General features: G+C 43.0%; 1 protein-coding gene across 1 annotated transcript; it reads left to right on the top strand.

Annotated features, from left to right (window-relative positions):
* The first annotated feature begins 7175 nt into the window (after nucleotides 1–7175).
* TMEM169 (transmembrane protein 169) lies at nucleotides 7176–9880 on the top strand. The gene is made up of 2 exons (XM_010164908.2): nucleotides 7176–7479; nucleotides 8962–9880. The coding sequence occupies exons 1-2, from the start codon at nucleotides 7176–7178 to the stop codon at nucleotides 9582–9584; spliced, it is 927 nt and encodes a 308-aa protein (XP_010163210.1). The 3' UTR covers nucleotides 9585–9880.
* The last annotated feature ends 2507 nt before the right edge of the window (nucleotides 9881–12387 follow it).

Raw genomic sequence — 12387 nt, 5'->3', positions numbered from 1 at the left:
ACTCTGTTTTCATGTATTATATGCTTGCTCTGTTGTTACTTTTTTTCTACACATCAGCTTGGATGCTTAGAGGAAGCATGAGGAACCAGTTTGATGTGTGGAGCAAGCTCCTAGTGCGTCTTCCAATCCCATCTAATATAAAGGCTTCAAACTGAGGGTGGATCAGGTATTATACCAATAAAAGCAGATGCCACACCTGATCCCAGCCTGAGGGCACTGATGTGGAAGCAGGATGCTGGGCTTAACTTGGTGGGACCCACTTGGTTTAGCTGTTCTAGGGTACCTTGTAATCCAGCAGTGACTTGGTGGATGGGGTAGGAATTACAACGGGCACCCACAGTTCCAAGGTGCAGGATGCTCTCCTTTGGCAAATGCAGAAGTGAGGAGTAGAGCGGGGGAACAGAAAGAGCATGTCTCCATTACTGAGATTTTTTTCCTACAAGATTTAGGGACACCTGTTAAATTTATTCAAGATTCTTATCTAAACCACTTGGATTGCTTTGAGGATTTCAAACCAACCTCCGTTTCCAAGTAATTTTTCCTCTAAAGCCTCGGTTCCCTCTATAGGCTAATGTGCATGGACATTTTTAGCATAGTACAATAAGCATAAAGAAACAGATCTCATCCCTGTGGAGGCAATGGGAAGCTTTGAGTCCTTTGTTTCAATTTCTCTTTCTTCTATCAGTCTGGACAAAGAAGTGGGGACACAATGGAGAGACAGCACTTCAGGCTTTCACTCTAAAAAAGGTAGAACAGTACAGTTTGGGGATTTTGAAGAAGCTGGTATGCAAGGAAATCAATTAGTCATTTCATTTAATATAAAATAAAAATGCACAGCTATTCTTGTATGCTATTTTCCAGCCTTCAGTAATAGTGATCTACACAGCAGTTATTATCCTATGACATTTGGAGAAGTTATGGAACAGCAGAGGAAAATAAAAAGAACTGATTCATAAAGCAGATATGCTGTAAAACGTCCTTGACTTGAAAAAAGATCCTTTGAAAATGTCATCCAGAAACAATTAGTGATACTTTGGAAAGCTTCTCTTCACTACTCTTTTCTTGTTGTGTTGGCTGTATCTGTAGAATACCATCAGCAAGCATTGGCTGTCTCATGGAAGGACAGCAGGGACAGCCAGAGGCCTGAGCCATTCAGCATGGCACTGAGAGCCATCAGGCCCTTAATCCACACCCAAGCAAGTCTAGACTTGCTGCAGCTTCAGTGGTGGTCAACCCATGCTGGCTGATGCAGGTTCAGCTCATGGTGCCAGCAGGATTGGCCCAGGAGCTGCCCAGCAGTGTTACCGTGGAGCGGCACTGGCACTAATGCCACCTGCCAACAGGCAGGAGCCATGTGCCAGCGATAAATCAAGACTGGGCAAGCTTGGGTGTCTTGGCATTTGCCACAGAAATTATGGCTCTTGCGCACTCTTCCCTTCACTGTTAGCTCAAGCTTTTACCACCCTTTGCTCCTGAGGGGAAGGCACAGGGCGTGAGGGCTCCATTAGCGAACACCCATTTTTTAAACAGATGTATTTACTTTTCCCAAAACATGTTCCAAGGTTTTAATACTTTAAATCAGAGCCAATTGTAAGATAATGTCTTTATCCTGAAGTTCAGTGTGTTTCTGTATACCCTCCTTTTAAGTGTGGGGAAGGGGAGGCATGGCACTGTTAACTGACAGTGTGTCCACACTCATTCAGCAAAGGATGACAAGTCAGGAATGGACTTCTGCATGGTGACTTAGGCCGATGAGGCAACAGTTAGACAAAGTTGCCTTCTGTGTGGGTTAATGTGGGTCCTCTGTTTCAGCAGGGTATGGTGAGGATGCATATGTGAAAGATCATGCGGAGTCATTTAGGTATTTAAAATAGATCCAAAGTTGTTGAGGGAACCCTACTGTTTGACCATCTCCCAGCATAAGGTCTGAATTAAATGTGCTTTCTTACATAGGTCTCACCACATGTTTTTGTAGGATCTGGAGCTGCATGTCCTGCATTAGACCAGTGTGTTTTGTTGTAACATGATTGACTGCTGACATACAGATCTGTTCTGAACAGCTGGATGCATCTGATACCATCTATTTTTCATGTGTTCAATCTGCCAGCAGGTAACCCCTTTAAAAATACTAGGGATTGGAAATAATCTGTTGGGTAACATGCATCGTCAGAAACACACACATGCTCATGCACAAAATCAGAGACGGGGCTGAGTGGAGAAGGGATTGGGGATGGGGAGGCTATGGAGTAAAAGGAGCAGGCAAAGGAGGATCTGTGGCTGGGGAGCTCTCTCTCAAGGTGTGTCTCTGGGGTAAATTTTTCCTGATCACTTCCCCATCCTGGGTAACTCACAGTTCCTCTAAAGCACAGGTTGTTTTTTGTTTCTGCAGATAACCCCTGCATGATGTGAGTGAAGACAGTGCCAGTTCTTCTTGTGTGTCATACATTTTATGTGACTATAAAAATAAAAATTGATGCTCCTCACTGCTTACTGTCTACATTTTTTCCTCTCGTGTCTGCTCTGAGCAGTTGTAAAGAGGTTACTTGTGCTGTAGCAGAGATTTAAGATCAAGGATTTTATTAGCTTGTGGGAAGGCTTTTCCTTCCTGTCTGCATTCAAACTGGATAATTTCTCTTCTGTTAGCAGCAGGATCAAGCCCTGAAAACCAAGGGAAAAAACTTCCTTTGACCTAAACGGTGCAAGGCCAACCTTCTAGGCTCCTGTTTTGTGTGTCAAAGACTAATACTGTCATGGAAAGCATAAGCAGCAGTAGCTTTCCTGCATAGTAACAGAAGACTGTGCTTCTAAAAATTCCTCTACGGAGGTTTTTGCAGAGCCGCCTCCCCAGGGTTCTCCATCTGTTTTCACACGGAGATTAATAACAAATTGTTTGGTAATAAACTGCTCCCTGCTATCTCTGAAATTTGACCATTGCTTTTCCTTCACTCCCATGGACAGTTATTAGATTCCTGTCTGCCCCTGTGCTCCCGTGTGGGAGACAGCACTGATATTAGATACACAGTGATTGTCATGCTTCGGCTCCACAGCAAGGCTGTTAAGGGGTGAAGATCTCAGTGTGTGGCTGAAAGAGTTGGTGCTGTGGACAGCTGTGTAGTGCTGGGACCTTGTTCTGAAAGAACATAAAGAAAAGGAAAACAGAAAAAATAAGCTTTGTGTAAACTACTGTGATATCTGCAAGAGCCCATTTTTTGTTCGCAACTACAGGGAAAATATTCCCAGGAAAAAAGGGACCAGGGCATAAACCTGTTTGATTCACCAGCATCCCTGTGGGATGTGAGGCTGATGGTGGTGTTTCGAAGTGCTGTGTTCAGAAGGTCTGGACCAGGCAGCAGAGGGTATCCCAGGTGCTCCATTGGCAGACACAGATGAGAAAAGAATAAACATCTACTGTGAAAACAGGCTTAAGATCAGGAGAGGTCTTTGTGATCTTTCAGTCTGACTGCCCCCTAATACAAGCCCACTTAAACACCTTTTCTGGTCAAGTACTGGTGACCAAACCACTGTCAACATACCAGTCCAGATTTGGAAATTTCCAGTGATGGGACAACTCTCCACAGTCCTCCACGATGTATATCAAATGACACCTACCCACTTTGTTTAAACACCTACCTAACGTCTGCCCTGTATTTCTATCTTTTAGCTTTTTATCTTACTGCATCCTCCTCTGCTGGATCAGAGCGATCTTCACCATATTTTTGTTTCTGATATAGACAGACTGACATCAGATTTTACCTCCTTGTGCCTTCAGGAGAATAATCTGAGCTCCTTCACTTCCTTATCCCAAGGGCTCTGACCCAGCCACAGCAATGGTGCTTCTTAGGGACTTGTCCCCCACTGCCCATTCCCTCCTCTCTTCTCAGCTCAGGAGCAAAAGAAGAAACTGGGGCGCCACCCTTGGTAGCCCTGTTGTTGAGGTGTTTCTTTCTAGTCCTGGTGGTGACTGGCAGTGGCGACTGCTACTGTACCAGGTGTGGGAACATCAGACATAGCAAAATAACTTGGGGGTCATAGGCATCTTCTGATCATTGATCAGCATCCCGCCAGACCATGAGCCCAAGAACTGGACACATATTTCCAGTACCTATCTGTGATAAATTAAAAAGTGACATCATCTTTCTTTTCCTCATATAGTCAAGGTTGATGTAGTCCTTTAGGCTTTGGCATCACACTGAGACTGACATTAGTTTATCATCTACAGTGAGTTTAACCAAGGTCACAGCTGGATAAACTTTACGAAAAAAAAGCCCAACCACTAATCTTTGCCTGTAGCTTTGTATTATTTTTAAATGTTACTGGCAAGTTGCCCCCTTTTCAAGGCAGTAGGGACTGAGCATGGAACTACAGCCAGGAACTTTGGGAATCTAATCTAAATCATCTTCTGTGTATCCAGACCTTTGGTAGATCATCCCAGCAGTGATGCTTTTAGCTTCTCTGTGGCTCCAGGCCTCCTTTCTTTTCACCACCTCTGGGAGGAGAATCTCACTGTTGTCTCAGGGACTCATTAGGTTCAATCAGGTTATTTTAGGATTTCATACATGCAAAATATGAAGTTTTATTGTTGATCCTCAGAGAAAAATGTTAGACCCTATTTTACCTCCTGGATGAATTTACTACAAAGAGTGAATTTATTCCATAGAATAAATTTATTCAATTTCCTAATAAAGGCATTTTTAAAAAACATTGAATGAAAATTTATGTGTATTCCAATGGATGTGAAGAGATCTTGGAGTCCTGCCAACGTTAACGCGTTAAGAGCCAGGCTTGCTGCCTTTGAAGTCAGTGGATGGTTTGCTTTGGAGTTAACAGGGGAAAGTGGAAAGCAAAGCATTAAATTTCACTGGGAGGTTTCTTGCATATCCCATTCCTCTTTTATATTATGGTATGTAGAAAACTGCTTATCTGCATGCTGCTTCCAGAAAGATGTAAAGGCTACGTTCCTCAGGCAGACGAGGTATAAGAACTGTATTGAGCAATTGCTTCTCATTAGATCATTTATGGGGTTTTTTGGGGCATGGAGATGATAGATACTTTTCTCAGAGACCCAAAGGTCTCTGGGAAAAATTACCTTCTTGTTTTTGCTCCATTCTCTGTTGAGGTTGGACTTTGGAAGGAGAATGCATAGGCAGTGATCTCGAACAACCACCACACTGACTCATGCTTATCTGGTCCACCAGACCAGGGCATTCATCATCAGTGCTCCTCTTTGTTCTTGCTTCCCTTGATCAACAGAATATTTAAACCAAGTTGCTTCGAGGTAGTTCTAAAGTGCAACGCTTGATGCTGCAGTGAGGGAGAGTATTTGCAGTAAATTTAGTATTTTATAGAGCTGTTTTCCAGTATGTCTGCAAATCTAGGCATAGATTTTTGCATGGCAGGTGTAAGCTTAGATGGCAATCTAAACAGTCTGTTCCCAGCCATGCTGCAGGTTTTGCATGGCAGGTGTAAGCTTAGATGGCAAACAGTCTGTTCCCAGCCATGCTGCAGAGCTGGCCAAGATATTCCCTGCCCAGTGATTTAGTGGTAGTCTGACTTCTGGGGTATGCTGAATCTTGATTTTTTAAATTCAATTTTATGTGTCTTCTGATTACCAAGGAAGATTTATTTACTTGCATGCAAAAAATAATCTGAATTGTTGATTTCTTTAAAGCCACATAGAGCCAACTGGCCACAGTCTTAGGTGTTAAAGTGATACAATTAAAAGTTGGTTGGGTTTTTTTTTGTGTGTGTGTGAGTGTATGAAGAATAAATAGTTGATCTAAAGTTCTGCAACAAATTTCAAAACAAAACAGCAAAATCTTATATTTGTGGGAAGACCAGAACCATACTGCCAAATCTAAAAACGCTCAAATTTTTTCTAGCATCTGTTAAAGTAAAACAATTTCCCCAGCATTGTGTGGGCTATAAATTATGATAGCTGTGTTTCTTAGTTTCCTGTTTAAGACACGACTCAGATAGTAGGTAGAAGCTTAATTATTGGCCATGTACATTCTTTTAAATATAAATGTTCATGTAAATGTTCAACAGAGCTCTTCAGAGTTGTTAAAACATTACTCAGTGCATTCAGATTTGTACCTAAATACTTCATGAATACTTGGCACAGTCATTTTCTTAAATGTTATGAAATCTGAGAACCATTAATCCTGTGTCTTCCACACTCATGGAGCAGGATTTGTTTGCCTCAGTGCATGTTTAATTATATGTTTTTTACTTAGGCGGTTTTCCTGCAGATAACAGTGACACTTGATATTGCTGTTAATTTTGCTTTGAATGAGTAGAAAACTGAGCCTTTGTATTTGTTACAAAGATTTGGGTTGTTTTCCCTGCACAATCAGAAGACTTTGCTGTAGTTTCCAATTCCATCCCCAGTGAAGTAATCTTAACAGTAATTTTGCTTTAAATCTACTGTATATACTATATTTTTTAGGTTTGACAGCACTACATAATGCTAAATTGGTGAAGTTTGAAACATGATTCATTTTGACATCATTTGATTATGTTTTGTAATATCCTTGCAATGGGCAGTAAATCAGAAGACATTCAAAGTGAGAAAGGCTGGCAGCAATATAAGTGGTGTAATGCAGGGCGAGCGCAATGTTCCTACTGTGGTTGTCTCTAATCTAGGCCAGTCCCTTAAATCAGGCAACTTCTTTTTCTTCTATGGTTTTATTTCTTCATTCTCATGCATGTGGGACAAAACTGTTGTCTTCTGTTTGCTTCCAGCATTGCAGAGGAACGTTGAAATCACCCAGTAAACTGTGCTTGTTTAATCTCCTCTTATAAATATTAATACTCTTTCCTTTTCCAGTAGCTTTGGTTTGTTATATTTAAAACTGGAACCTGAGAATCAGGATTAGGTGATATTACAAAATGTGTTTGCATGTAATAAAATTTATGTTCAAGATAGTAATAAGAATCTTCAGATGACATTTAAACCAGTTGGAAGTAACCCTTCACAGGAATATTCTGGCAATTTTTTCTGCTTTTAAGAAAAAGACACTTTTTCAGCCTTCTCTCTCATTTTAGGCTGGGAATGGAGTGCATAGTTTGGATGTCAGCAGTGAGACACCTTACCAAAACAAAGCATCCATGGGACTGGTGTCTAATCAATGACTTCTAAGTGCAGGAGCTGTTAGATTGGAAACAAGTGGTACAAGATGCCAAGTGAGGTGCTTGAGACAAGCAGTGGGATGGAGGAGAGCGTGCAGAAAGAGAGCAAGACTGGAAGCCAGAGCCCTCGCTGCAGCTCTCTGAGAAGGGCTGTGGCAACCACTGTCACCTTTGATGGAGAAGCCACTATGGACCGGAGGAAAAAGAAGAAGAAAGAGTCCCGTCCTGAGTCAATAATAGTGTATAGGTCAGATAATGAGAATAAGGTGGAAGAAGAACAGGCAGATGAAGAAGGAGGGGAGAGGAACTCTGAGGAAGGCTCCAAGTTCCTGGGTCAGTCCATGGCAGATGGTATGTATTCCTTTCCATAAACTTTTTTTGATGCCAGCATGCACTAAGGTCAAATGGAAGTGACTGTGGGACCAAGCCTCTCTAAGAGTACAGGCAAGGAGAACTTGAGTTCATATGTGAAAATACTCTGAAACACAGGTTGATTTGGGGTGTCTCCTGCAGTTCTTTGCAGAAGTTGGTTGTTGCCATACTCTTCGTTTTAAATGTATGTGCTGGTTGGGGTTGATCCAGAAAAATGCTGAGGCAATGATGCTTAAAGCATGCTCAGCATGCTCATGATCAAGGCCCTGTCCATGCCTAAAACAACTGCCTGTTAAGTGAAAGGATGGAAGCAAATGGATTTAGTGGCTCTACCTGTGATAGGGAGTTTTACTGATTATCTAGGATGTGCTGTCGCCTTCTGTTTGCATATTATCTGCCCAGCTTCTTCTTTAAAAGTGGTTATTTAGCAAGGTTATCGTGGGGCATCTTGGAGCCACTTTCATGTCTGATGTCTGTCTGGACACCCTTGCAGGGAAGAAGTGAGGGAGGGAGGTCCTACGGCTAATCCTCTTGTGAGTCCACAGTGCAGGCTGAGAGGGGCTTAAATGTGAATGTGAATGCATGCTTCTGGTCCATCAGCCACATCAGATTCCCTCATGATCCTAAGCCTTATCCTCATGGCTTATCTGCTGCCTTCCTGTTTTTGTGGGCCACTTCAAACTGCTCAGTCTCCTTTTAAAAGCCTCTGAAGACTTCCTTCCAAGCTAGTCAGAATCAAGACCAGGAGGAAGCATCTTTTAGCCCCATAGAAGAGTTTATGGCCAGTACCACTGCAGGGACCATCCTAAACCAATGTCACTTGGAAGCTAAGGCAGTCTGTCTGTGACCTTAACAAACATCCCAACACTTTCCTGTTTGGTGCCTTTGTTGATCCCTTAAAGTGCAAATATAATTATATGAGGGTTTGTAAGGATTTTCTAAACTTTGAAAATTAATTTGGATTGAGATACAGTGCAAATATAAAGTGAAATATTAGTTATTCAAGTATAACACCATGTGTGGACGTGCTTATTCCGGAACAAGAGTCTTAGTCGTATTTATCTAATTCACCCCAAGTGTCCATGCTGTTCAGGAATAAATCTATGAGGGTACCAGAGAAAATAGGCGTACTGTTTTTTATTCAGTTACTCTGTCTCATCTCTTTCTCATGTACTCCTGCAACAATTTCCCTTCGCATATTGACCCCAGTGGAGGTGCTGGAGTCTTCTCCCTTGTCATTTCTGCCATCTGGAATTCCTGTCTTCCCCCTCATTAGCTCTTCTTCCATTTTCTTCTATGATAATCTTCTTCATACTGAACTGCTTTTTACGTTCCATCTTTTTTAATTTAACTAGAACTCCATATAAACTATCAAATCGTCTTTGGGGTCTTTGGGGATTTACACAAAATACTCTGTACAGAAAATAAATCTAATGTAGATGAGTTTATCTGTGTTTGTAGGTGTCTGGAACATGCCTTTAGATAGCCGATATGTCACCCTGACTGGAACAATCACCAGGGGAAAGAAGAAGGGTCAGATGGTGGACATCCATGTCACACTAACAGACAAAGAGCTGCAGGAACTGGCTAAGTCAAAGGAACCTCCTAAAGAGGACATACCTGAGAAGAAGAAGAAATGTGATGTTGGACTGGACAGAGGACCCCACATTGTTCTCTGGACTGTCATCTGCCTCCCCATCATTTTTGTAGTGTCCTTCGTGGTTTCATTCTACTATGGAACCATTACATGGTACAACATCTTCTTGGTGTACAATGAAGAGAGGACCTTTTGGCACAAAATTACCTTTTGTCCCTTTTTGATCATCTTCTACCCAATAATAATTATGGTTGTGTCTTTTTCCCTAGGCCTGTACTCGGCTGTGGCCCAGGTAGCATGGTCCTTTGGGTACTGGTGGCATGCTGTCAGAGATATGGAGAAGGGCTTCTGTGGCTGGCTCTGCAGCAAGCTGGGTTTGGAAGATTGTTCTCCATACAGCATTGTCGAGCTGCTAGATTCTGACAATATCTCAGGTAGTCTCTCTGGCAAGAGCTCTGCGCAGGGGGTTGAGACCTCGGCAGTCTGAGCCCTTGTCCTGGCTCACTATTTTGGTCATATGTGAGTGGTTTTGATGTAGAAAATAACACACTGATTTATATATATCTCTATTTAAACACAAACTTAAATAAAATATTGGGCTAGGAATACTCTATAAATGTTACAGAATGCAAGTGTACTAGCTTCACGTGGTCTGCATGGGGAGGTGCATGGCTCTCCAAGGATTTGTCATCTGTTTTAGCTAATTACAACTTCTGGGACTGGTGAGAAAATCCAGGTCTGTGAGGCTTGGGCTGTTTGTGGGGTGGCAGAGGTATATGCTGAAAAGTCTGTAAAGTTAGACTTTACTTTTAGGGAATGGGGCATAACAGTGACCTGTTGACCCAGTGAGAAGAAGCGATGCACATGTGGACTGGTGGCACCTGTATCTAGGGAAGTGGAGTGGAAGGTGCCTGGGATGGAAAGGTCTCACTGAAATGGTCATTCTGTTTTTCAAGTTTCTCTTATGAAAGAGCTGCTGGACCTTCTCTTTCAGAATGGGGGCATCCCTGAGCCCATGTCTCTTAGTGCCAGTGCAAACTCCATTAGTGCCTCAGCTCTGGAAATCTGCATCCCACACACACTTCCTGGTTAATTATATAGAAGAGCAACGGATTATACATCCTCCTGTCCTCATGTCTCATTTTCATAATTGGTTTCCGTCCTTTCGGGACTTTGCATGTCATCTTAGTGGGCTTCCAGACCAGGCTGAGGTAGCCACCACGGTCTGGAGAAATTAAAAAAATGACTTGCAGAAAATTTCTTTTTCTGGATTGCCTGTTGGGGTTTTGGCCTAAGGGGGGATACACGGAAAGTAAGAGAGAGGTATAACGGACTCTAATGGGGACTGAATTACATGTCTGAAACATGATTAATTTTCTGAGTGCTCTAGTTCAGCTCGTGCTGCTGGAAAGTCTGGCTCAGCCCCAGCCCAGAGGAGCCCACCATTTGCATGTGTGTAGGTAGATAATCCATAGTGAGCAGTCAGTCAGGCTGCACAGTCACTCATGTCTGTACAGGTGTTTCACTCCCCCAGTCTCCCTACCAGAGGGGAGCTGCTCTAGTTTTAGGATGGTAAAGAGAAGCATTCAGATGCTGGATTTCACAGGAACTAATGCTTTGTGTTGCATTTCAAGGATAGGGTCAAGACTGCACAGACTGGCTGTCCTGGTTAGGATGTCTGGGAACCTGTGCTGTATAAACAAGCCCATCTGATGCTCTAGGCCTTACACTGAGAAATAAGTAAAGTCCCTGCTGAATCCTTGGTCCATCCCCTTCTGGGAGGTCCAGCCAAAGCAGCCTCTTCGCACTAGCCCAAGGATTAACTTGAAATATCAAGAGTGGGCTTGGCCCCACACTTACAGGTACAGCCAGGCGTTTGCTGCTTCCTGACACACAGCTTCCAGTTTTTACTGGCTAAGTCTTTAAAGACAATGACCAGCTTCCAGGGGGAATAAAAAAAAAAAAGACCCCAATCTGTGAGGCAAAGGCAGGTAATTCGGTGGGGTTCAAAGGGGCTGACCTGTGCCTGGGACCAGTTCAAGCAGTGAAATGCTTTTCACGGGGCTGTTTCAATCAGGGAGCTTGATATGCCTCTGAATTACTAGCGAAGCTGAGGATACGTCATGCCAGGGCTGGCAGTCTGTAGTGACCCAGTGCAGCCATTCTGCTTAATACTCCTCCAGATGGAAACTGCAGGCTCCCACATGGCTGGAGGGTGGGAAGAAGTGATGCTTAATAAGCGTTAGTGGGAAGGGAGGCCCGCTGGCAAGTGTTCTCATGCTTTTCCTAGAGGGAAACTGCTGGGATGAGAGGAGAGGATTGTGTATCTTGGTCCCAATATCCGGCAAACAAGCAGGTTCAGGAAAGGATGGCTGGCAAGTGTGCATTGCTGCAGTGGGGGAAAACCCAATTCAGCTGTCACTGCCAAAGAGCAGCTGTTCAAGGCTAGACGAAAGGCTGGGGTCAGCAGCACAAAGAGCCTTCACTTACGGAGGGCTTGAATGATAAATACTAGCTCATTACAGAATACAGCCATGTGAAATGTCTGCTGAGCTGCAGGATTTGCTTTCAGGATTGCAAACAGCCTGCCAGAGTAGGACAAAACCAAATCTGTGCCTCTTACTGCCATGTAGACACAAAGGAGCATCAGAGAAGTCATATTACCCTCCCTCTGCCATGGCAGCTGTGCTTCTGGGTTTGGAGGCCACCTTTTGGGGGATATACTGTAACAATCCATCATGTGTTTTCAACCTCTTTACACTTAACCAAGCTTGCCTCTGCTCCTGCCAAAGTCAGGGTGTTCTGTCACTGATTTTGGTGGGGGCTAGTTTAAGCTTGGGGTTAGTTATGGTGCTATTTGTAAATGTTTTATTTAAACTTTTCTCAAAACAACTCTAGATAGCTTTCTCTCTTGCCTGTTATCTCCCGGAGTGGTTTGCCTGCTGCAAAATATATAATCATAATCACTTGTTGTAATTGAAAAAAAGCACAAGTTTTTGTCTTGTTCTACCTTTGCTTTCAGAAATTCAGAAGTAATTTCTGCTTATGTGCCACTGTCAAACTGCAGGGAACTCCAGTTAGTCTGATTGTTGAGTGTCTTTCTGGCTGCTCTAGTCTGGATGTTTTTTTTAAGTAAAGATAATGTATGTTTGCTGATTGTTATTTTTAATTGCATTCCCTTTTCCCACCCTTGCTGGCCTGGGTGGAGAATAAAGATGTATGTGGCTTTAGAATAGCGTTGCTCTCATGCTTCTGCTTGACTTTGTGTTAAAAACAGTGCTGTGGGATGG

This window comes from Antrostomus carolinensis, unplaced genomic scaffold (assembly GCF_000700745.2).
Source record: "Antrostomus carolinensis isolate BGI_N321 unplaced genomic scaffold, ASM70074v2 scaffold9813, whole genome shotgun sequence".
Taxonomy (NCBI): Eukaryota; Metazoa; Chordata; class Aves; order Caprimulgiformes; family Caprimulgidae; genus Antrostomus; species Antrostomus carolinensis.
Note: the sequence above shows the minus strand (reverse complement) of the source record. Positions and strands in the feature narration are given on the sequence as shown.

Excerpts from the sequence above, each read along its gene's own strand:
- TMEM169 (XM_010164908.2), top strand. The coding sequence starts at position 7,176 with ATGCCAAGTGAGGTGCTTGAGACAAGCAGTGGGATGGAGGAGAGCGTG. Across the intron at positions 7,480-8,961 it reads GGGTCAGTCCATGGCAGATG|GTGTCTGGAACATGCCTTTA; the intron begins GTATGTATTCCT and ends CTGTGTTTGTAG.